Source organism: Haemorhous mexicanus, chromosome 19 (assembly GCF_027477595.1).
Source record: "Haemorhous mexicanus isolate bHaeMex1 chromosome 19, bHaeMex1.pri, whole genome shotgun sequence".
NCBI lineage: Eukaryota > Metazoa > Chordata > Aves > Passeriformes > Fringillidae > Haemorhous > Haemorhous mexicanus.
The window spans coordinates 10,589,706-10,613,751 of NC_082359.1; the positions used below are offsets into that span (position 1 = coordinate 10,589,706).

The 24,046-nt window shown below is 42.8% G+C and overlaps 1 protein-coding gene across 14 annotated transcripts in view; it reads left to right on the plus strand.

Moving 5' to 3' along the window:
- The first annotated feature begins 277 nt into the window (after positions 1–277).
- ATXN2 (ataxin 2) overlaps positions 278–24,046 on the plus strand; it is a 49,346-nt gene continuing 25,577 nt past the window's right edge. For 5 of the 14 annotated variants that reach the window (XM_059863455.1, XM_059863454.1, XM_059863451.1 and 2 more), the window contains exons 1-10: positions 279–489; positions 7,115–7,151; positions 8,767–8,826; positions 9,523–9,594; positions 9,802–9,952; positions 16,437–16,561; positions 17,764–17,855; positions 20,439–20,636; positions 21,140–21,318; positions 22,896–23,105. In XM_059863455.1, the coding sequence (XP_059719438.1) occupies positions 377–489; positions 7,115–7,151; positions 8,767–8,826; positions 9,523–9,594; positions 9,802–9,952; positions 16,437–16,561; positions 17,764–17,855; positions 20,439–20,636; positions 21,140–21,318; positions 22,896–23,105 (1,237 nt within the window). In that variant the 5' untranslated portion in view covers positions 279–376. Of the gene's footprint in view, positions 490–7,114; positions 7,152–8,766; positions 8,827–9,522; positions 9,595–9,801; positions 9,953–16,436; positions 16,562–17,763; positions 17,856–20,438; positions 20,637–21,139; positions 21,319–22,895; positions 23,106–24,046 lie in introns of all 14 variants that reach the window. The other 9 variants (XM_059863449.1, XM_059863450.1, XM_059863447.1 and 6 more) reach the window with 4 other exon arrangements.

Genomic DNA, 24,046 nt, shown 5'->3' on the forward strand with positions numbered 1-24,046 from the left:
TCCCCGCCCCTTCACCCGCCGCAGCACCGCCGCCGCGCCCTCCGACTTCCCGTAAAGAGTCCGCGCCGCCGCCCGCCCCGCGCCCGCCGCCGCAGCTCCGCCGCCCCCCGCCGGCCCCGCCGGGGTGCCCCGAGCCCGCGGGTGTGGCCGCCGCGCCTCCCGGCCCCGCCGCTGCCCTCGCCCCGCGGCGCGGCCCGGCCGCCGCCCGCCCCCCCCCGCGGATCCCTCCGCGCCGCGCTCCGCTCCCTCCGCCCCGCTCGCACTGTTTGGGAGCAACCGGCCGAGCCAGCGGCGCCCCGGCCCCGCCAGCGCAGCGCGGACCGGCCGAGCGCACCCAGCCCGGCGCGACCCCCGGCGCTCTCCCTCCCTCCTCGCCATGTCCCTCAAGCAAGCGGCGGCGGCGGCGCAGCCCGCCGGCAACAACCGCAAGCCCCCCGGCGGCGGCGGCCCCGGCCTCCCGTCAGCCGCGGGGAGGCAGAACATGGGCAGGTGGGTGCGCAGTGCCGCGGGACCGGCCCCGGCTCCGGCCCCGGGCCCGGCGCGGGCGCCGCTCGCCCGCCCCCGCCGCCCCCCTCCCCCCCGCCCTCGCCCCGCACCGGCCTCCATGGGCGGCGGCGGCCGGGGAGGGGGGGCGCGGGGCCCGCAGCATGGCGGGGCCGGGGCGGGGGCCGCGATGGCGGCGGGCGCGGCGCTCGCGGCCCCGCCGAGGGGGTTCCGCAGCGCCGGGGCGAGGCCGGGCCGCGGCCGGTGCCCTTCAGGCGCGGGGAGGGCACGGCGCCGAGGCTCCATTTCGGCCCCCCGCGGGGCCCGGGGCGGGGGGCGCCGCTTCCCCCCGGCCGACGTGACCCGCCTGCTGAGGAGGGAGCGGGGGGAGCGGGGGGCGCGGGCCGCACGTGTCGGGGCCGGCGCGGGAAGGGCCGCGAGCGATGGCGGCGGGGCCGGGGGGCGGCCCGGGCGGGGAAGGGGGCGGCGATCCGGCCCCGCGATGGCGGCGCAGCGCCCTCGGCTCACCCGGGGTGGAGGGGAGGGGGGGGTGTGTGTTGGTTTTTTCAATTTATTTTAATATCTAGGGATCGTTATTATTTGTAATAATTTTTTTTAGTATTTTTATTTGATTTTTTTTTTTAATAATGGAAATCGCAATAAAATTCTCGCGGGAAGGCGGGCCCGCGCCGCGCCGCTGGATGGTGGCTCCAAGCGCGGCCTCGCTCTCTCCCAGATTTTTGGGGCAGGAATCTTGCAGAGGCTGAGCTCTCTCTTCGCCTTCCCCCCCCTCCCCACGCTCGCTGCCTCTTGAAGATTGATCCCGCTCCTGCTCTCAGATCATTAGCTACGCAAATCCACTCACATTTTTCCCCTTTCTTTCCCTCAAATAATAAACTCTATAGTGCTGTGAATTTTTCTGGGGCTGCCGGGGTCATAACAAACGATCAGAGCAGGACGTTAACAGTTCTGAAGGTCACAGTCACTCAGAGCAGTTTCATTTCGAGTTTTATTCATCTTCCTCTTCAGCTGGACGTTTATTCCCACTCGGTTTTGTTCACTGGCAATAAAACAGAATTTACAGTGGCCCCATTGTTGGACATCACTGGAAATAGGGTTTTACTTTGTTCCCAGCCAGTGGAACTGGAAGCGGAAGAGCTTTGGAATGGTTGAAAAGGACAAAATAAATAACAACAACAATACCTCAGCAGCTCAGAGCACCGATTTAATAGTTTTTACATATGGCATTAGGTGGGACGTGATGTTTACTGGGCTCTGTCCCTGCCAACACACAGTGGCACTGTAGAGGTTAACGTGAAGGGCAACAAAACCTCCAGCTCATTTTTTGAAATTCAGCCTGATGGCAAGCACTTGCCCCCATAGATTTGGGCTCGTGAGCTTCAAATTCTCTCCCAAGTTTAAGATTGAAGCCACTGGATTTCTCCTACCAGTGTCGCCTTTCTGGTTCTATTGGATAAATTCCATTTCAGAAATCCTTAGGGAGTTCTGATGGGGCTGCTGAACAGCTGATGTGTTCCCCCAGAGGTGTTCATGCTCTTTCTTTCTTAATTTTTCAAGTTATTTCTGAATGGGTGGTGTGTAAAATCACAGTCCCAGACCTGCTGGAGCCCCATGGAACACCTTCAGAGAACTTCCCCTACACCTGTCCTTGGTCTTTTGGGGAGTGCAAATTCAAAGATGGTTCATGCTGTAAATCTGGCCGTGTGAATGAAAAGCTGAGTGGCTTTTCTGGTCAGAAAAATGAAAATTTAGGTGGCCTGCATCTTGTTATCAATTTGATGCATTATATTCTTGAATAAAAACTTGAACATCTCCAGTGTATATCAAGCTTTCTGCCCAGCAACTCATTTCCCTACAGCACTAACATTCTCATGCAGAAAAAAAAAAATGTTACTTTTCATGGCTAAGTTGCTCTTGAAAGCTTAGTTTGGGCAGAAAACTCATTGATAATTAACTGTCCTGGGCCTAATTTTCTGTGTTACTGGAAGAATTCAGCTGAGCACTTGTCCTTCTACCTCTGATCATGAGGGAAGGGTCAGCTCTGCTCACTGCCTTATCTCCATGGGTTCACACTGCTGCACATCTGTATTTCAGATTAGAAAAGGTAAAATCCCATGTGAACAACCAGTGTTCTTTACCATACTATTAATTGCTTTTAGACAAAGGGAAAAATCAGAAATGAAGGCATCCTTGAAGGTGTTTGAGATAAAAAAGGAGGATTAATACCTTTATGATAAAGAGGCCCCAAGTGAGATGCTGTGTTTGTTTAATGTGCACTATGGCAGATGGGCTTGGGCTGCAGGGGAGATGCCAATAGCACAGCAAGCTGTAATTAGAGAAAATGTAGACTTGGTTCACAACTTGCTCCCTGTGCTATCAGAACATTATCTAACATCCACTTGCTGTGTTTGAGTGGAGTTTTGCTGTTATGCAAGCACAGGAGGGTTAGCTGTCCTCTGGCTGCAAGTTGCATCTATCCCAGCCTTCCTCCATCTCCATCCTTTTTTTGTTCATTTTCCCCCATTGTTATTTTATCTGAAGGCAAAACACCTTAGGGTCAGGGTTTGGATGTTTCTTGTCTTGTTACAATTGTGGCAAAAGGGATTTTTCATTTTGGTAACTTGCTTGCCTAACTGGGCTTGGGGTTCCTGTAAGAATACACAGAGTTACTGCCCTTTAAAAATGGCTTTTTCCCATCAAAAAGCTAAAACTGAAACCACCCCATGGTTCAGTTTTTAAAGAAAATGACACAAACTTCTTGCCTCCATTTATTTGTCTTTTTCCTTGACATCCCTTTCTTGAGAGCATGGTGGCCATCCTGTTCAGAGGGAAGGGGAATGTTGAGTGCCAAGGTGCTGGAATTTCAGGGCAGTGGCTGTTCTGGAGATCTGCTCACACGTGCCAGTCCCAGGTTTTTGAGTTGCTGCTGACATCTTTGTGTGGGTTTTAGTGCAAATGTGCTAAACTGCTGAGCAGAATGACTGCTTAACCTGCAGGCCTCTTTCTTTATCACCATGAGTGCACTTTAGGGTGGTGTTACATCCCTGGTTTTGAGTAACTTTTAATTTAACAACTGATTCATGGCAAAGTCTGTGAAGGTTCTTCAATGACTAAACCCATCAAGAGGTTCCAGGTGTGCACTGGGCCAGACTTGAGTCAGGTTGTTCAATATCCAGATGCTGTAGAAGCTGTCACCCTGTGTGGAGACAGGAATTGACATTATTGATGTCAGTATTGGGGGAAAAACTCCAGAAAATAAAGCTGCAGGACTTCTTGCATAATCTTCATTTGACATCTTCGATTCATTTGACTTTATAGAGCCAAACACTGCAATGAAATAAAACCTTGCACTTCAGATTTCTCCCTTAGAAGAAAAGCTTTGCCAGCTCTCTGCACTAAAGTTCTTTAGAGTACCCTGTAAATTTGCTTTCCAAGCTGCAGCAGTGTCAGTCAGTTCTCCAGAAACATCCATTCACACTTTAAATTCAAGTCTTTGTAGCTACATTTCTGCTCCAGACATTAATTGCAGTGTGGCTGCATTTATTTCTTAGTTTCAAAGTGAAGATGCTGCTGGAAAGAAAACTGGAGACTTTCTTTCCCATCCAGGAGTGACTTTGTTTCCCTTGCATTAACTGGGAAAATACAAATGCGTGACCTTGTTTTGCTTATACAAACACTCGACTTGGCATGTAAACATTAAGGAGGGAGGTGAGGGATGCTGAGGAAATACTCATAAAAATAGAAAAAAATGTGCAAGTTGCTGCTGGGAAAAAACATTTATAGTGCAGCTTTTGGGCCCTGCTGCAGACTTTGCTTCTTGGGGTGTAACTGCTGGACCCAAGGGGTTGGCCCGAAGTTTAATTGCTCAATTGTTACTTTGTCCTGAGTTTGTGACTTTGCCACCCCAAAGCAAAGGGTTTCCAGCCTTGGATTTGCCAGGCTGTCCTGCCTTCCCCCAGGCTTACCTTTAACAACATATCTGCAATGCAAAATGAATTATTTTTTAAATTTTGCCATATTTGCCCTAATGAAAATGGGGTTGTAGGTAGCAGTGCTAAATTGCTACTGAGCCTTCCTGGATTCCCCCACCTCTATTTCTTTGTGTTACTCTCCTGTTCCAAATTATGTTAAACATCTGGCAAAACCCATCTACCTTCTCCTTTTGTGAAGATCCTGAGAGGTTTTTTTTTTTTCATATGTTGCATCAAAAATGTGTCAAATGATACTTTGAGCTTGATTCTTCACCTATTGGAATATGAAACTCAAGTTGGTGGCCTTGGTTTTAGCAGAAGATACAGTTTTAGCTAAATTGTTGCATTGGTAGGATTGGTAAATATATTTCTTTTTTTATCTTGGTGAATGTGTTGGGTTTTTTTCCTTCCAATGGTTTGTGATTAACAGTTGTAGCTGGACATAGGAGGTCAGATCTATAAAGAGACCTGATAGGTCAGAGAATTTCTGCTTTAATTTTTGGCTGATGTAGAGTTTGGGACTTCTTGCTGATGTGGATGTGCACAATTAGTTTATTTCTTGAAGAAGTGTGGGTAGGAACAGTAATTTTGGAAATGTGGTAAGAGATGGAAAATCTGGAATACTTGGGTTGATGCTTAGAGGGAATACTCCAGACTTTCTGCCCAGTCTAGCAACCCAGTTATTTTCCGGTCTAAGAATACTTTGTCACTAAACATGGGAGTGGTTTCTCTTGCAAAGACACGAAACTCTTTCACTTTTGATCTATAGCTGATGGAGGAAAAGGAGGATCTTCTGAAATCTATGAGGGCAGTAGATGGAACTGGTAAAATTGATTGACTTTGGCCAAGTTCTGAGTGACCATGGTGATCACATTTTTGATTGTGGTAGAAGGACAAATCAAACTGGGCTGTGGCTCTTATGTGGGGGTTCCACATCTGCTGAAATGACTTTCAGATAGAGAAGGGTCTGAATATTATGCAGAAATGCTGTTCCTGGTTCACAAGGCTTCAGTTCTCTCAGAGGCCATTTAACAAATGTCAGATTTGGTAAATGGTGAGATTTGCTCCGGAGCAAGCCTGACATTGTGAAGCTGCCCTATGGAAAGTTAAGGCTGATGGGTAGTTAAATAAAAGTTATTTGCATTAGAGCTTTTTTTGGTGAGGTTAGCACTCTGCAATATCCAGAAAATGCCTGCTGGGCACCCCAAATCTGCAGTTCTGCCAGCAGCCAATGCCCCCAGCATGTGTGATGCTCTGAGACCACAGTTCTGATGCAGAAGCTTGTTGGAAATGAGTCAGGTGATAGTTTAGTGGTTTTTCATTTTTTCCTCATTAAGGCCTTTCATGGCTCTCTGATGGCTTTGCTTATTTCGGCAGAATTTATTGAAGGGTTATTTTTGTTCACTGAGAGAAGTTCCTTTGATTTTTTGACTACCCTGTGAGCTCTCTTTTATAAGGGCCTGTTATTCTGGGGGGTAGGGTGTATTCAGCCCCAGCTTGGTGTTTTTAAGAGCATTTCAATGCAGTTGGCATCTAATGAAGGTGTTCAGGAGCTCTGAGCAGCCTGGTCTAGAGGAAGGTGTCCCTGCCCATGGGATGAGGATGGATCTTTAAGGTCCTTTCCAACCCCAGCCATTCCATGATTTTCTGACATCCAGTTGGATTTAGATTTCAGTGTTGTTTAGATAATACCAGGCACGATTCTTCAGGTGTCTTTATTGGAATGGTTGTGTGTCAGTAAGGTGAGTCTATTTAAAAATTTGAGGGTTTTTTTAATAGAACAGAAGATTTATTTTTGCCTCACATTCCAGTGAGTGCTCCTGAAGTCATAACACAAATCTAAATCACTATAAGGAGTATTTGAAACTAGGACTTCTTGGTACAAGGGAGGAGCTTAGAATTAAGGCACACCAGTGGAGTTGAAGAATTGGAGCTGTTGGGGACTTTTTTAGCTGCAGGGATGCTTTGGGGCTCAGGTGCCTGGGGTGGAGGGCACAGGCTGAGCCTTGTCTGGGTGTTCTGAGCATCCCCAGGTGTCCTGAGTGCTACACAGTGACAGATTGGCATTAGGAGGAGCTGCTATTTTTGGGGGAATGGACAGAATTCCTGGTTGTGTGAGAGCAGTTAGAAATGAGCTCTGTAGGTGGCACCTCACAGTCAGGGCTCCTCTGTCTCCTGTGGCAGGGTCAGTTGTTTGGGTGGCCCAAATCTGACACAGTGACAACATTTGGAGCCTCCTGGCTCAAGGAAGGGACCTGCTGTGTAGGGCTTGAGCCTGGTCTTGTCTTTGTGTGCCATAAAGATTTGGAATTTGCTCTTATTTTTACTCTGATTTTATAAACTTAGTATTTTCTTCATTTTATCCTTTAATTTATCACAGGGAACCCAGTGCCTGCTGATGGCCCTTGGTAGGTCAGCAGGTAAATAAATAAACCCAGTGGTTTATTTAAATAAATAGATAAACCCAGTGGGTCCTTGATAGATAAACCCAGTGGGTCCTTGTCAGGCTCTGCTCTCTGGGAGTGCTGGTTTTCCCAAACCCATTTTTAACTCTAAATGGGGATGGGTTTGGAATTCTTGCTTGGTAGGAGATGAGCAGTTTCAGTTTAATCATCTGCCATGTGTGTGTTTCATTGCAGAGGCCGCAGCAGTGGCAAAGGACCACCTCAGCCTACGGTGAGTTTGTGATTTTCCTCTTTGTGCCACTGCAGGGTAGGGGAAACAACTTATCAGAATGGAGATACTGGAATATTCTCTCCATTTTTTCCTTGGGATACCGTGGTGGGTGGATACTTTAGAGTGAAATACAATTTTCTAAGGAGTAGCATCTCACATTCATTTAAGTCTCCTGGGAGGGTGAAGGGGGGAAGGGTCACTTAAACTTCTGACTGCACTAATATAAATATTCTGCATTTTCTTGCAATTACAGCTGTAAATATAAATAACATTTAACTTAAGGCAGTGCTTTTTGAATTTGTGCCTATCTGAAAATTCTAACTTTGGCTTCTCCTTTAAACAGATGACAGTAAGGCAGCATTTAATGAAATAAAAATAACTACTTTGTTTAGCTTTACTATAAAATTGCTGAACCATTGTTCTCAGTAGCTCCAATGTGCAGCTTTAGCTGTTCTCAAGGCTGTGTGTTACTGGAGCATAGATGTGGCTTGACTTGCAGAACATCATTTTATCAGAGCTAAATTCATGGATCTTGATTGAAAGAATGAATCTTTGAACTTCACTAATCAAATATTTGCCAATTTGTTGCTGGCCTGGTTTTCAAAGATGCCTAATTTTGGGGAATGGAGCAGAAGCAGGAAGATCTAAAAGGGCTGCAGTTTGCTTACATAAATGTTTATTGAAGATACCAAGACACTTGAGGGAAACTGAAGAAGCTTTGAGGAAAACTGGTGGAAAAGGTCATCATAGGCAAACACCAAACATCCCCAGATGTTGGTCTGGATGTGCTGTGTACTGAGTGCTGAGCACAGGAGTGTCCCCAAACTTGTCTGTTCAGCCCAGAAAAGTGGGTGACAGTTAAAAATACATTGTCAGTTGAAAAACTCAGAATATGGTGAGATCCCAAGAGCTGTTTTAGCATCTCTTGTTTTCCAAACACCAAGAGGTACCAGGAATTGCAACAAAACAGCTGCACTGAGGTGAATGTGTCCTCCAGCAGCCTGGGGACACCTGCCCAGCTCTCCCAGTCAGGATTGCAGGTCCTGGTGCTGCACTGAGTTTCTTTGGACTAAATTAATAATAGGGTTTGTGGCAATTTAGCACTCCACAATTTGATGGCTTTAGCTGCTGGTAATGTGTGTAATCAGGGCTGGGAGATGAAAGGATGAGCTTGAGCAGGCCTGAAAACACCTTTTTGCTTCTGCAGCTCTGCAAGTGCTTTATTCTCTTGATGGTTCTTAAAACCAGCAGGGCTTTTTTTGTTTAAAAACAAAGCCCTGCTGACATCCCTCAAATCTGTGCCTATCAGCTGCACCCAGCCAGCCAGAGAATTTCCTTAATGGAGTGACATTAGGGGCTCTCCTGGGATTTTTAGCTTGTTTGGGAGGGTGTTAGATCTTTAACTGGTCAGAAAAAAGTCAGGGGGCCTCTGAAAATCTCCCCTGGCTTGTTTAATATTAATATTTATTAATAAACATTCCATGTGTCTTGCCTGAGTAAGATTTTTACCCAGTGTTTCTGAGATTTTCTGTGTACAGATGAAAGCCTGGGCTGGGTTGGGTGCTCTGGCTTTTGGAGTTTTTTCAATATTCATGATGACTTTCTTATTTTTCAGATTTCTTTTGATGGCATCTATGCAAACATGAGAATGGTTCACATACTCACATCAGTTGTTGTAAGTCTTTTTATTTGGAAGATTGGTTCCTTTATGACAGGGAATTGTTAATTAATCCACTAATTGTAATATAAAAGAGTAAATATTCAACTTTAAACACTTTTTGCTAAGGTTGAGCTTTAAAGGATCACAGAAATTTTAGGCTTGGAAAGATTTAACTCTGATTTGCAGAGGTACAGCAGATTTCTTGGGTGCACTGGTTGTATTTTGAATTTCCTGTCTGTAGAGAGGTTCTGGATAAATAAAATGAGTCCATGTGCAGGGATTAAAAACCTTTCTCCCAAGATTTTAAGAGAATCCCTGACATGGCAAAATGAAGTAAGGCAGACTGTCCCACATCTGCTTGAGGCCAGGATAAGCTTTTATCCTTATTTGTACCCACACAGGCACAGATTTGGGGTTTGCACAAAACCTCCTTTGTGTGTTTTAACTGGTCAAGAGTCTTGTGAGAACCAAATATTCTCCAGTGAGTATCTTAAATCCCTGCAGAACTGCCCATACACACCCAGCTATTTGAATTTGCAGAGAACAGCAGTGTGTTTTTAAATGGGCAGATGCTGAATGAGGAAATTTGGCTAAAAATTGAGCTGTGTTTTTACACTTTGGACCTGTGTAAAGAACACGTTTTAGAAAATCACTGTAATGTTATTTGTCATGTTGGTAGAAAGTTATATTTTCATTTTTCTTGCATTCTAGGGATCCAAATGTGAAGTACAGGTGAAAAATGGTGGTATATATGAAGGAGTTTTTAAAACCTACAGTCCTAAGGTAATTTTTTTACATTTTGACTCTTCCCTATTGTGAAAATTCTTAATATCGAATAACCAACATTTGATTAAAATTTAAATATTTACTCTGAATTATTTTTACTGTTCATGCCTAGATTTAAAGCAGACTGTAAATACCTGGTTTTTGCACATTTTTGAGGGGATGACTGTGCAGTAAAGCAGTGCCCTGTGTTTGTATTTCCCACAGTGTGATTTAGTGGTTGATGCTGCTCATCGGAAAACTGCAGAATCCAGTCTGGGGCCAAAACGGGAGGACATCCTGGAGAGTATCTTGTTCAAGTCTTCAGACTTTGTTATGGTGCATTTTAAGGATATGGATACCAATTATGCCAGAAGAGGTATATTTGTTTTGATTTTTTTTTATGTTTTAAGTTTATAATTCAAGGTTTTTCATAGTAAATGCTTTAGGATCCAAATACTGAAATTCATATTGACATTTGTAATTCTTAAAGAGTACAAAACTTCAGCACCTTGTGAAATCAGAAATCCATAAATTTTTAAAAAAATGTATTTTTGAGTAGCTGTTTTGGTGCCTGGAAAGCAAAGCCTCAGTGGTTTTACAGAATATTTTATAGATTCTATGGGAGGTAGACACGTTTTTGTAAATGTCATTCTGAATTTCTCTGTTAAGTGTTATACAAGAATCATTGAATACAGAAACTCTTTGGGAAAAGGTTATTTCTCAGAGATGAGATATATAGAGTCTATACTGAGGTAACTTCTGTGTCTAAACATGCATTCATTGAAATATTCTATAAATGCTCCTGCCAACAAAGCTAGGAATTCTTTTAAAATCCTCTGTTTATGTTTTAATTTCTCCTTTGCTCCTTGTAGACCTGTAGATAAAGCTCTTCAAAACACAGAGAGGTGACAGACAAATTTTAAAATCTTGAAGACATTGAAACTGTTCAAATTAAACAATTTTGCAGGCAGACTTCATACCTTTAATGTCTGGCCTCCAAGCCCCTGATTATTTTTCTGGAACCTAAGAGCTCATGAGTCAGTTCTATTCCTTTGCAGATTTCTCAGGTTTTGGGCAGCAAATCTCCAGAGCCTTTATGCTTAATGTTGCTGATTTGCTGGGATAAAGAATAAAAGGAAATACAGGTTTTTATGGCATGGGGTGAAATTTTCTCTGTGTACATTTACAGGCTGATTAACAACTGTCCCAAGAGCTCAGTGGTTATTGGAACACAGGTTTTATTCCCATTAGCAGGGACTTAGAGATGAGGACATTTAATGAGAATTTCTCTCTTCACCTTGTGTTTGTACCTGTTCTTGCCTGATCTAAAGCTGCAGAATGAGAGGTTTGTTGTTTCAAGGAATTTTTGCTTTTCCCAGATGATGATGCATAATGTCAGAGCAAATGCAGCATTGAAATGCAGATAAGTTCCAGGTTCTGGATGGGACTTGGAATTTAAATTACATGAGAGCTGTTTTATAATGGGTTTGGTATGAACATCACTTCAATGTAAATGCAAACTGGGCTCTCCCTCACCCAATCTTTATAGATGTTGAGCAGACTGAATGAGGAATATGCTACTGCTTCTAGGAATAATTGCTCAATGGACAGTTTCTAGAAGAAAATGACTGTTTCAGGTTGAACAGTCCCTCAGTTCACTTTATTAGGTGGAATGACTGAGTCTAAATCTCTTAAATACTGGAGAGCTGAAATAAAGCCATAAAAACTTGGAGCAAGATAAACTGGAAGGCTGCAGAACTTGATAAGTCAGAGTGGGTGAATTAATCTGCTTTCCATTTGGTCCCAAAAATACATTATCTGGAAATGACACTTGAAAGTGTAACTCAGTCTCTGATCACACCTTCAAATTAGGGCAATGAGGGGCTTTCTGCTTCCTGGGAAATTAAATAAGTAAGGAGTCATTAGGCTGGAAGTTTGTGAATGTGCATGAAGGAGCTGCTGGCCTTTCTTCTTGTAAATAAACCCAAATCTTTGTGATACTGGATAATTTCAAGTGAAAACTGACTCTGAACTCCTGCCTGACTTTGGTGCTGCTTGTTTTGGGAACTGTCCCTGCTTGGTGCTCTGGTTACACTTATCAAGGAACAGAGACTTTTGAATTGTCTAACCCTCAATGGTTTCTTGGCTTTCTCAGGTGAGGAGAATTGGGGAATTCTTGGTTGGAAAGGCTTTAAAATCATAGTCAAATAAAAGTTTTTCATCAGCTCTCCACTGGGAGGCTTAGCTGGAGTAGGGGTCTTGAGGTCTGATGATCCTTGTGGGTCCCTTCCAGCTCAGAATATTCTGTGATTCTCTCTGTGTAGTTTCTTACCCTGTAGGAGACTGCTAGATTTTGTGGAGCCCTTGAAGTAAATCAATTTCTGCAGAAGATACTGTTTTGAAAATTTTAATGCATCCCAATTCAGTATAAGTATCTATGGATTTTATTCTGGCATTTGTTCCCTGCTGGGCTGGAGGAAGGTGAGCAAATGGGTTTGAGTAGCAGAGATGTTCTCTGGATTCTGAAAAAGAGACTGGAAGAGGAATGGGGAAGAGCAGCAGGTGAGGAGAAAGGGAATGGGATGGAGTCTCCTTTCAGAAGAAGGAAAACAGAGTTGTGTGTGAAAAGCCTCTGCCAGAGCCTGCCAGGCAGCTCCCCGTGCTATCACAGCCCTGCAGCTTTGGGGCAGGGAGCTGATAACTCACCCAGAGAGCTCAGGGGAGGGAGCAGCACTGCAGGCATGGGGGGTGGAACTGGAGCAGCACAGTGGGTTTGTGCCAAGCATGACACTGCACCTTCAGAGGCACCCCTGGGGTCTGCCCAGAATGTACAAATTGGGAGGGTTGGGAGAGGAATTGGTGGGTCTGCACAGGGAGGGGTGTTGTGGCTGTGAATGTTCCAAAAATCAATGTGTCCCTGTTTGCTGGGCCTTTATCTGCAGCTCTGTCAGCCTGCACAGACCTTGCAGCTCCTGCAGGTGCTTGTTTGGCTTCCAGAGGAAGGGGAGGGAGTCACCTGAGGGTTTCTCTCTCTGTGGAATTGAGGTTTGCTGCAGTACAGGCAGGCTGATGAATGAAACATACACTGGAAAACTCGGGTGAAGCTGTATTACACCCATCATTTCCCTTTCAGACTGTTCTGTCTGCTCCTAAAGAGGGACTGACACTGATTTCTGCATGTGCAGTGCAAATCAGCTGCTAAAACCCCACTGTCAGTGCAGGCTGAAATCCTTGGCTGTACATCAATATTAGCACATCTTTCTGCTTCACCTTTGAGTGCTGAGATCCTGCTGCTGCTGGGTGATTTGGGCTCCTGATTGATGCAGGGGATTCTGTTCCTCCTGATTCTACACCAGAAGTGTTTCCTGGGAGCCCTGAGCACTGATCAGTCCACAGAGCTGGTTTGCATGGGATTCAAATTTCAGTAAGGCTTTGGAGTTGCCTTCTTGGCTTCTCTTGAAAGACAAGACAATTCAAACATCATAACTTACTGGTAAAGTAAAAGACTTCTGCAATGTTTTTATTGTTTTTTGGCATGCTGAGGAAAATACTGCAAATCCAGTGAAAAGAAAGGCAGAAGAGAATTGGCTATTTAAGTTTTTCCTTGAATTAGCTCTGAGAGTGGCATCCTTCCAGAGAAAGTGTTGCAAGGGGAATAGCAGAAGGCATCTTTTGAACAAAGGAAGGAAATGTTGGCTCTGCAGAGCCGGTGGTAACTGGTTTTAATGTTTCAAATCAGTAGTAAGGAGTTACAAAACAAATCAGAGTTTACTGTTGAAACCTTTAGGGTGAAACCTCAGTTTACTTTGACTTGATCAAAGCTTCGGTGAGTGCCATCAGCACCTTTGGCATGTAACACTGATTGGTTTAATGGTGTTTCAGCTGCAGACTGGCACTTAATTGCACATTTGTGCTCTTCACCAAAATCTGTTTGTGAAAACAAGCATGTTAGACATTGAAATTAATTAAACCCGGACTCTTAATTGCTCTGCTCTGGCACTTTTTTCTTTAACTCAGTTAGTAGCACACACTTGAGGAATTTGCCCCAGCTGAGTTTTTTGCAGAATGTGTATTTTTAATTTGCCTTAATATGAATTTCCATTGCATTGAGCTCTCCTTGGGATTTTTTTCCATTCATGAAAAATGATTTTTTTTACCAGGCTTTAAAACAAGGTCTTTGATCCCCAACTCCTGAGCTTAGGAAATGTCACATTAAGCAGGTACAGAGGCAGTGGGGGCTAATTGAGTGTTACAGCCTCAGCCCCTTGTTTCACCAGGTCCCATTTGATCTTTAACTCGGGTTTTACCATGTAGAAAAGAGATTGATTAAAAATTTGGCCTTGTCAAGGTGTCATGTGAATTGCTCCTTCAGCAGCTCAGAGATAAGAGGCACCAGATAAGAGGGAAGCTGAGCCTGGGCAGTGTCTTGTCAGTTATTGCTCTGCCAGTCAGCACTTCAGCAGCAGCTCATGCTTTACCTTCTACTTTATTAATCATCCTAATTGCCACATTTTTGGTTTGGAAACTGTTATTTTTAGAGGTTTTTACATTCATTCTCGAGTTTGTAACTGATTAATTTTGGGAGAGGCTTTGTTGGGTTTTTAATTCTTGTCTCCTGTGTGCCTGCCCTGCTGTTTGTTCCAGGAAAATTCTGATCTGTGCCTTGAGGTACCATCCTGCTGCATTTAAACTTTGCCTGGATGCTCTTGAGACCACATTGTCTGGCTGGGAGTGCCTTTGTAGCTTGAATTTCTCCTGTCTTTGGTTTTTCTTTGAGTTGTAGAGGTTAAACAGGCAAAGTCTCACTTGTGACTTTGATTGGAAAATGAGAGGAATGCAGAGCAGTGGAGCTTCCTGTGCCCTGTGATATCCTGGATTTACTGGGAAACTCAGCAGTGACTGCACACATCCTACTCAGACCTGCAGCACTTGCTGATAGTGGAGTTTTTGTTTTGACTTGGGTGTTTTTTCCATCTGTATCATTACAATAACAGCACTTCTGAATGTTTATGTGGCTGTTTAAATAAGAAAATTAGTGGGTTGAGTAGATGAGTCTTGTTAAACTGGTATTTTATTCACAGTATCCAAAATGGCACAGTTGTGTGGAGTTTGCCTGGAGGAATTTAATAGAAATTAAGGAAACACCCTTCTGAAAAACAGATTGCCTTCATCAGGTGCTGCCATCAGGCTCCTAATTCATATTTATCTAATTTCACTTGAGAGGAGCTCCCTCCATTCCCAGAGATACAGAAACAAATTTCAGTTTCCTAAAAGACATAAACAGCCTCCACCTTGGGTTTGGTGTGAAATGTCCCAATCTGAGCAGAAATAAAACATGGAATTAATGATGTTTGGGGCAGGAGCAGCACTGGTTTATCTGAGCTGGGCCATGGGGTATTGATAAGGTAAATGCAGAGTTTACATTTTTAAAAATTCTTAAAAATATGCTCTTTAGCTACTGCTTAACTATGGGTTGTAGCCCTGTGTTCCTGTTCAGTTTCAGATGACATTTGAACATATATATATAGTGTATATTATAATAAAATATATTTTTAAAGCTGGGTGTGTGTGAACATTTCATGGGATAGTGCTGGTAGTTATTAGAGAGACCAAGTACAGTGAATTTTTATCCAATATATGTGCAGAATTTGACTGTGAGATTGGGTAAAATGGAATAATAGGCAGTATCAGCAGTCTCTTTTTAAAACATCTTCAGTGATTGTGTAAAAGCTGTTACATCAGTGGCCAACTTCATATGTTGGGAATTCTTTTCATAATAGCTTTAAAGTTCATTTTATTTTTTTTTTAGGCAGATTTTTAGATCTTGCCAGAAGTTAATTTAGGCCACATTTTTCCTTATCTGGCACTGCCTGGTGGTTTGATTTAATCTTTTCTAAAGGTCTGCAATGTTTGCTCCTCATTTTATCAGCAGAAGGATGATAGGAAATTCGGGATTGAAGACTTATTTATTTTAGGCTGATTTATTTATTTATGAGCTTATAACAAGCTTATTTGATTGTTTTTAAAGTTCTGTATGTAGTTCTGAGATCCAGTTGCTTACAAATACAAAAGCTTGGTGAATATGTTTTTACAGCAATTGAAGTACTCTGGTATTATTCCTTTTTAAGTCTGGCTTGAATGAAACATGAATGAGTCAAAATAAATGTTTGTGATCTTTATTTTCTGATGTTTTCATAATTTTTATAAACAATAGAAGAACCTTACTGGTTATTTATTCTCTTTTGTTGTTGAGAACAAAAAGTAGAGAGTTCCTGGATTTTTCTGTGTGATTTGGATAAGCTGCTGCTTGGAAAAACTGTCAGGAGAGGAGACCCCTCTGTTCATGTCACAGGAAATGGGAGCACAGAGCTGATGGATAATTGCTCTGGTGGTGTGTTGAGGAGTTGTGGAAATAGAAGAAATTTGGTTATTTGAAAGGCAAATTGCATTTTGCCCATTTAGGGAGTTGCTTTCCTGCTTTTTTTGATATTTGCACACTATTATGGTGTGCAGTTGTGTGGGCTGGTTGGGAAAGAACTTTATACAAGTCTTTGGTTTTCTAGAAGAATAGGGATCCTTGTGTTGTTTTGTTTTCTCTTTTTCTCTCCCAAATATACATGTAATTGTAGAAAACATTTTGAAATAACTGAAAATAATTCTATTTTCTGATCTGGGAGAAGTTAGTCTGTACTTTAACCTGGAGTAGGCACCTCTCTGCTGCCCAGCAGCTCCAGGAGAAGGGCAATGATGACACTGTGCCCGTGATTCAGCTGTGTTCAGGCTGTTCCTCAGCTCAAAACCAGTGTGCAAACTTACCCAAACTGCTCTCACTGGTCCCAACCCTCCCCACTCTGTTGCAGATGCTTTTACTGATTCAGCCATCAGTGCTAAAGTCAATGGAGAGCACAAGGAGAAGGATCTGGAACCTTGGGATGGAGGAGAGAACACGGCTTCCGAGGAGCTGGAGGCGCTGGAGACCGATGTCGTGAGTGATGCTTTGATCATCTCTGGCCATCAGTGGAAAATGAGCTGTTTCCCTGGATATGCCTTAAAATAATTCCTTAATTTCAATCTACTAATGAGCTTTGGAGGAGCAAAATTGCTGTCCTGCATTGTGCTGGTGGATGTTCAGTCTTTGCCAGCAGCTGCCACAGCCCTCTGGAATGATCTGGCTGAGAATAGCTGCCTTTGAAATGGCACTTTTGGCAAATTCTGAGTGATGGCAGCTGCTGTGGTAAGAGCTGTGTTGGATTCCAGGACCCAAAGAGCAGCTTTTGTTAAGGACTCCAAATCCAGCAATGGCCCAAAGTGATTTATGTTTAATCAGAGCATTCCTGTCTGACTGTCATTGCACTTGAAAATGATGGGGGGATTGTGCTCAGCTGAGTGTCCCTGGGCTGCAGATGGAGAGAATTGATGGAAGCCTGACCCAAGCACAGGGACAGTCTCAGATTATGAATCATTAGATGGAGAATATGGCCTCAAATGCCATGTCCTCATATATCACAGCAGTCAGCTTTTCCTCAAGCAGAAATTCTTGTAGCCAGGTGTCCAGCCTGCAGTGTGTTCAAGGAGATAATGTTACTGATTAGAGCATATTAACCTGGGTAGAACAATTCTGTCAGTTTTGGTGTCCATGCTGTAGAGCTGAGATTTATTGGAATACCCAGTACTCTCAGTGCTTTTATAAAATATTCAAAGCATTTATTGTTGTGCTTGAGTGCTGTGATAGCAGTTTTACTGGAGTGGGGGAGTTGTGCAGATCAACAGGAGTCTTCTGCCTGTGGGGCCTCTCAGGTAATTCCATCAGTGCTTTTGAAAAGTTTCAGAAGTGTTAATTTGCACTTTTTGGAAAAGGCAAAAAAGATGTTAATGTATGTATGTCTTGCTAGCCAGTAGTCTTCTAATACAGAGTGAGCATGTACCTAAAAAAAAACTCACAAAAACAATACAAAGACTCACAACAACCAAAAAAAAAAAAAAAAAGGAATTTTGAAGGTAGAATCCGTGCAGCTGATGAACAAAGCTCCCTGAAATAAACTGTGGCATTAATAACTTTGTTATCTGGACAGTGAATTCATAGGCCCAAGAAAAAGGGCAGAAGGTTTAACTTCTGCCATCAGCCCTTCACTTGAAGGGAATGTGTTTCCAGTGTCATTTTGAAAAACAAGCATCATTTTCTTCTAGTCTAATGGATGGGATCCCAATGACATGTTTCGTTACAATGAAGAAAATTATGGTGTAGTGTCAACTTATGACAGCAGTTTATCTTCTTATACGTAAGTTCCAAAATATTTTGTTCTTAGATTTGTATTGAATGTTCTCCCTGGTTTGACAAACTTTATATTCTGCAGCTCATTTTGCATAGTTTCTGAAGTTGTGGAATCGAATAACTGCAAAAGCAATGAATGAATGGTGCTTAAGAAACCTTGCCAGCTTTCTGTGAATAGTTAGATGTAGAAATCTTTATATATTCCCTTAAATGGGCACAGCTCATTCCCATTGCAGAGTTTTCTGAATTTAGCCATGCAATAAGGCTTGTTTCTTGCAGAAACTTCCAGGAATAGGGTGGAAAGCTGTGAATTAATCTGTATGTAGCTGCTATACCTACAGTGTTTTGTTTAACCTAGCAGAGCAGTTTGGCTAAACCCCGATTTTATTGAGACAATTGATCTGGAAAATCCTGGAATGCTGAAAAGCTGCTGATAACCAGGGTGGGGGTTGTGTGCTTGTTTAGCAGACTTGTCCAGCTCTAAACTGAAGTTTTAGTTAAATATAATAACAACTGGAATATAGAAGTAGTATAAAGGCTGCTCTGGCTACTCTGGCAGTGATTTATTCCCCAGAGTCTGCAGCTCTAATGTTCACTGCAACTGCAACACAAATGGACTGCAGATGTTCACAGCCATTGTGAAATGGCTTCAGTATTTCCCCACTCTTTTAACCCCCAAAGCAGAAATCTATTTTTTCAATATCAAGGAGTAGCAGTGAATATTTTGATTTTTTTTTTGTGTGTGTGTGCACTTGTCTACAGGTCTGTGGTTCAACAGTGTGATTTCTGTGTTTTGTGCAAATGGACCTGTAACAGGGTGATAATCAAAGTGTCCTAATCGGCTTAAGTTTGATTCCTGGGGAAGCTGTTCTTTCCTTCCCTTCACTGCTCTAAGTACTTTTTGTGCTTTTGAACTTTAGTCTTCCATCTTTCTGCTTTCTGGATATTAATGGAGACAGATTAAAAACATGAAGGTGGCTTTAAATTAATTCCATGTTTTTCGCCCCTAGTCAAGCAACTTGCTTTGCATATCAGTCTGCTAAACTGGGAAGCTCTTTTGCTGATTTTCCATTAAATGCTTAGATGTGCAGCTGAAGGGTTTATTGCTTGATTGTTTTCTCTTCTAGAGCTTAGCAGTAGCAGGTAGAGTTTGTCAAACTGCATCCAGGTACAAGTTTGTGTTCCAGCAAATGTATTGATCATCACCAGGGTTCTGAACAATGTCATCCTGTCCATCCCCTTTCTCTCATCTTTAATGGCCTGTTAGAAAACATGAAATCATTCCCTGCCTCTTTAGGTTGCCATACATCCCTTCATTTTTTGCACTCACTTTAAATAAATGAGGATTACTGGCTGTTCTCCTTTATTGTCTTATTAACAGAGGGGCCTGGGACCAGGTTTGCATTCATGTAAATCTTACTTGAGCCAAAGCTTTCTGCTGAGGGGTTTTATGAAATATTCTTGCAGTTACCATTGATAAGGCCAGTAAATGTTTTGACTGGCCAAAAACGTGGGGAAAAACTTGTGCTGCAGTAGCTGAGTGCTGGCTTGGAATTTGGCAAAGCCACTTGTTTTCCTTATTCTGCCACCAACACTTGAGCCATTTTGCATGTATTATTCTATACCTGGCTTGTATCTCCACCCACTTTCTTTGTTTTTCTTCTTTGTATTATTAAAAATATGGGTAGTAGTGATTCTCTAATGCCCAGCAGAGCATGGGCCAAACCTCAGCTCTGTTCTGTATTTTTGTATAGCTTATTCTGAAGTAAGGTTGGTGGAACAGCTTTGGCAACTTGAAGTTGAAATCAGGGAAAAAATTTGGTTTTTTTTCAAACCTGACACAAACATTAGGACAGGTGAACCCCAAAAATGGGTGGCAGAAGGAGATGCCAGGTATGATCCCATCCCTCGTTGGGTTTTTTTAGTGTTTCAATGCTCATGTAATTGGATTTTGACTTGGTGGCTTTCCTATGGGATGATTTTTGCAATATTCCATTGCCTGCCATAGAGAGAGACATGGAAAGAATGGGACTGAGGTCCTGGCACTCACAGATGAGTCAGGAATTTCTGGTCCTGTGCTCTGAAGTGTTGCATCCATCTTTTCTGCAGTTCTTCTGAACAGGGAGAGCTGAAATTCTATGACTGGAATTATCAAAGGAGTGAGGATGTCACTCTCTAATTTCACTAGGATTGTGTCTGCTGGCAATGTGTAAATAGCTAAAAAAATTCAAATTTGGGCTCTTGAGTAGCTTCCTATGTAAACAGCAGTCTGAGGCTTTTTATTCCTGATGTTCTCAACCATGTTAAAAGTTGGAGCCTTTGCACGGCTTTAGGGACTGGAGATTTTACAAATCCTGTGGAAAAGTTCTGCACCCTGTCCTCAGCTCTCTAGGCAGGTAAATGCCCCTGAATTTGTCCATAATATCAGGAATTTTGTATTAAAAAAAAAAGACAGCAAGTCTACTGGCTTAGGAGCAAGATTTTTTTTTCCCCTTTGACTCGGTTAGAACTAACACTGTGTGATTTTTGTAACTCCTTTGTGCTTTTGAATGCATTTCAGAGATTCTTTTCCTTTCCATTGTCTTTTTAGGGTGCCATTAGAAAGAGATAATTCAGAAGAGTTTTTAAAGCGGGAAGCCAGAGCAACTCAATTAGCAGAGGAAATTGAATCAAGTGCCCAATACAAAGCTCGGGTTGCCTTGGAAAATGATGAAAGGACAGAAGAAGAAAAATATACTGCTGTTCAGAGAAATGCTAATGAAAGAGAAGGACATGGTGTGAACACTAGGTACTTGAGTACACTATGAATAGTATTTTGATTTAAATTATGGAGGTATTTTGGTGCTGTAGCAGTTTGCTCATTGATACTGGGCTTTTTCAGCAGGCTTGATTAGGTTTGGAGCCTTGTGTAAACAATCCTGTGCTGGTTTTGGCACTCAGGCTGACTTGGACACCTCTGCCTGGCCCTGTATTATCTCTGTAGTGAAACAAACTTCCCCATTCTGACCTGTCACCGTGGTGAATTTGTCCCAAATTACAGGAAGGGGCAGTGGTTTTGGTGTGTCCTGGAGAATTTCAGGCATTGCTGCTAATCCTTCAGTGCCTGTGGGCTCATAAAGTGGACTGTGTGGCCACTATCAAAAGCCAATTCATGAGGTGAATGTTGGGTCAACATCTGATACTATTTAGACTTTTCTCCTTGGCTTGATGGCAGAAAAAGAGAGAAAATGGGGAGCTTTTTGTTGCCTCTCAGTTATGTCTCAACCCTGATAGAAATTTGGTGTGTTTCAGAGAAAATAAATACATTCCACCTGGACAGAGGAACAGAGATGTGCTGTCCTGGGGAAGTGGAAGACAAAACTCACCGAGGATGGGCCAGTCTGGATCAGGCCCACCAATCTCAAGGTCTGGATCCCACACTTCAGAATTCAGCCCTAACTCTGGAGCAGATCAGAGAGTAGTTAACGGAGGCAAGTATCTGAAATCTGAGTGAATGGACCTCATAACACTGCAGAAAATGACCTCATTTTGTGTTGAAATGGTGTGGGATTTGTTTGTGTATTCCATAAACCAGGTTAGCATCCATCATTTAACACAGAGGTTGTGAGTTGGATTTGGGCTTAACTCACAAAGGAGCACTCGGTGCACTGCTCTGCCTGTGGCTTTGCAGAGCAGAAATGTCATTTATTTTCCTCCTCAAACACCTTTGTCTTAAATGATGGTGCACTGTGTGGTTTTAAAGATGAAAAACTGCATCAGCACTGCAAAGCTCTGGGTGGAGGAGCAGCAGTGCTGACACCTGGTGAAAGGCAGTGGCAGCAGGAAGCTTCTCTTCCTTTCTGGAAAAGAATAAAGCCACTTGCTTGACTTGATGAAAATGGGAGGGGAAAAACAAGAACAGTGTTAGAGAAAAGGAATCCAAAGCCTTCCCTCCAAATGGGTATTTGAGTATTTCCTGCTGGACACATGGGAGGTGTTTCTAAGGAGGCATCAGTAGGCACTGCAGGTGTCCCAGAAGCCAAACACCATTTCTGGAGATGGGTTTCAGCAGTGGCCTGTCCTCAAGGCATTATTTGTAGAATTTTAAAATGTAATAAATTGCTGTGAATAAATGAAAAGTGTGTAATACTCAAGTGATCTATCTGGAGAGGAAGTCTGAGAAGCATCTAAAGGTAAGTGAGACTTCCTTTCTAAAGCCAGAGTCAGCTCTGTAAAGGATGGACAACTGAGCCTTGCCCAAACAATGCTAACCTTGAAATTTGTCTGTAGTATTTGTGGTTTCTCTCACCCTATTACTCTGCTGAATCAGCATCATAAACCTAAAATATTCAGAATGGCTTGTAAATTCAATTAATTCTGCTTTGAAAACCATGAGCCCTCTATCCTAGATTAAAATCCTCCATGAATACCTCAGATAAGTGATAAAGGCATAAATGTCAGCATTCAGACACTGAACACCGCTGGTTTTTGTAAAGATCCAGCTCCTGGATGGATATTTATTCATCATTTGGTTTTTGTAAAGATCCAGCTCCTAGATGGATATTTACTCATCATTTGGTTTGAAAGTAGCAGTTTGTGTGGTCAGTACTGTTTGTGAACAGCTGTTTGAGAACCTCTGGTAGCTGTTAAGGACCTTGTGGAGTGCTGGGTGCTGTGGAGCATTGGTATGCCAGGCTAACAGATCAAACTTTACTGTCTGTTCCTTAGTAGTGTTTGTAGATCCTAATTAACCCTTTGGGGAGCCTGTGACATTCACAAGTTCAATTTGACCCCAAAACCGAGGCAAACCCAACCCTGCTGAGACTTTATCTCCTCAATTCCTCAATTACCACCTCGATCCATCCCCAAAGGGTTAAACCATGGAAAAAAAACCAAAAAAAAACCCAAAAAATCATTTTGTCATATTTTACTTTTTTTTTTCCTTTTTTTTTTTTGAAATTTCTGTTGCCCTCCCCTTCCCCCCTCCCTTCCCCACCCCCCCACCCCAAACCCCCATAATTTTTTTCTTTAGTTTTTATACTTTCCTTCATATCATTTGTTCTGTCAGGTGTTGCCTGGCCATCGCCTTGCCCATCTCCTTCCTCTCGCCCACCTTCTCGCTACCAGTCAGGTCCCAACTCTCTTCCACCTCGGGCAGCCACCCCTACACGGCCGCCCTCCAGGCCCCCCTCGCGGCCCTCCAGGCCCCCGTCTCACCCCTCTGCTCATGGTTCTCCAGCTCCTGTCTCTACTATGCCTAAACGCATGTCTTCAGAAGGTACAAATATACCACGATTTGTTCATGTTTTTTTTTTTTTTAATTTTATTTTTGTTTTGTCTTTGTTTAACTCCTCTGTGAGTAGAGTTGTTTTCAGGTTTTTTTTTGTTGTTGTTGTTGTTGGTTTTTTTTTTTTCCTCTTCATTACTTAACCTGTAATTTGTGTTTAACTTTAGTTTATCAGACTATTTCTATTAACCTTTTATTTTTGTTTTGTTGGTTTGGTTGGCGGTTTGTTGTTTTTTTTTTTTTCTGTTTGTTTGATTTGAAGAGCTTTACAAAAACGAAAGAAAGCTGTGAAATTTCCCAAGTTTGGTATGAAATTAAACTCAGCTTTGTAAACGCTGCTCAGTGTCTTAAATTAACCAACAGCAACATGCAGGTCCTGATAACCTGATAACCTGCTAACCTGATAACTAGGGAGCATTTTTAGGACTATCAATCTATATAAAATACCAATTTATATAAAATACCAATTTATATAAAATACCAATCTATATAAAATACCAATTTATATAAAATACCAATTTTAACACAGTTATTCCACAAAAAGCATAACTAAATCATTGAATCACCTCTTGTAAAGCAACCAGTGACAATCATGATAATAAAAATGCTGTATTCAGAGAAGTGAACTGTAGAGTGGGGTAGGATGAGCTCCTTCAAAGGTGAATTTGTAGGAAATTTTTATTCAGATCTATAAATCAGCTCCCTAGCAGTCACTAAGATGCAGAGAAAGGCTGACCTGTGAGTCTTTGGTAGCTGTATGCAGAATTATCCCAACTAAATTTGTCCTGGGAGGGTGCAGTAAGGAACATGGTTTATAATTTTTATTTCAAGTGCATTTAAACCCTGCACAACAGGGTGTAGCAAGCCTAGAAAATGCAAAGTGGTTGTACTGAGCTCCCTGGAAACTCGCAGTGGGTGCTGTAGCTGGCTCC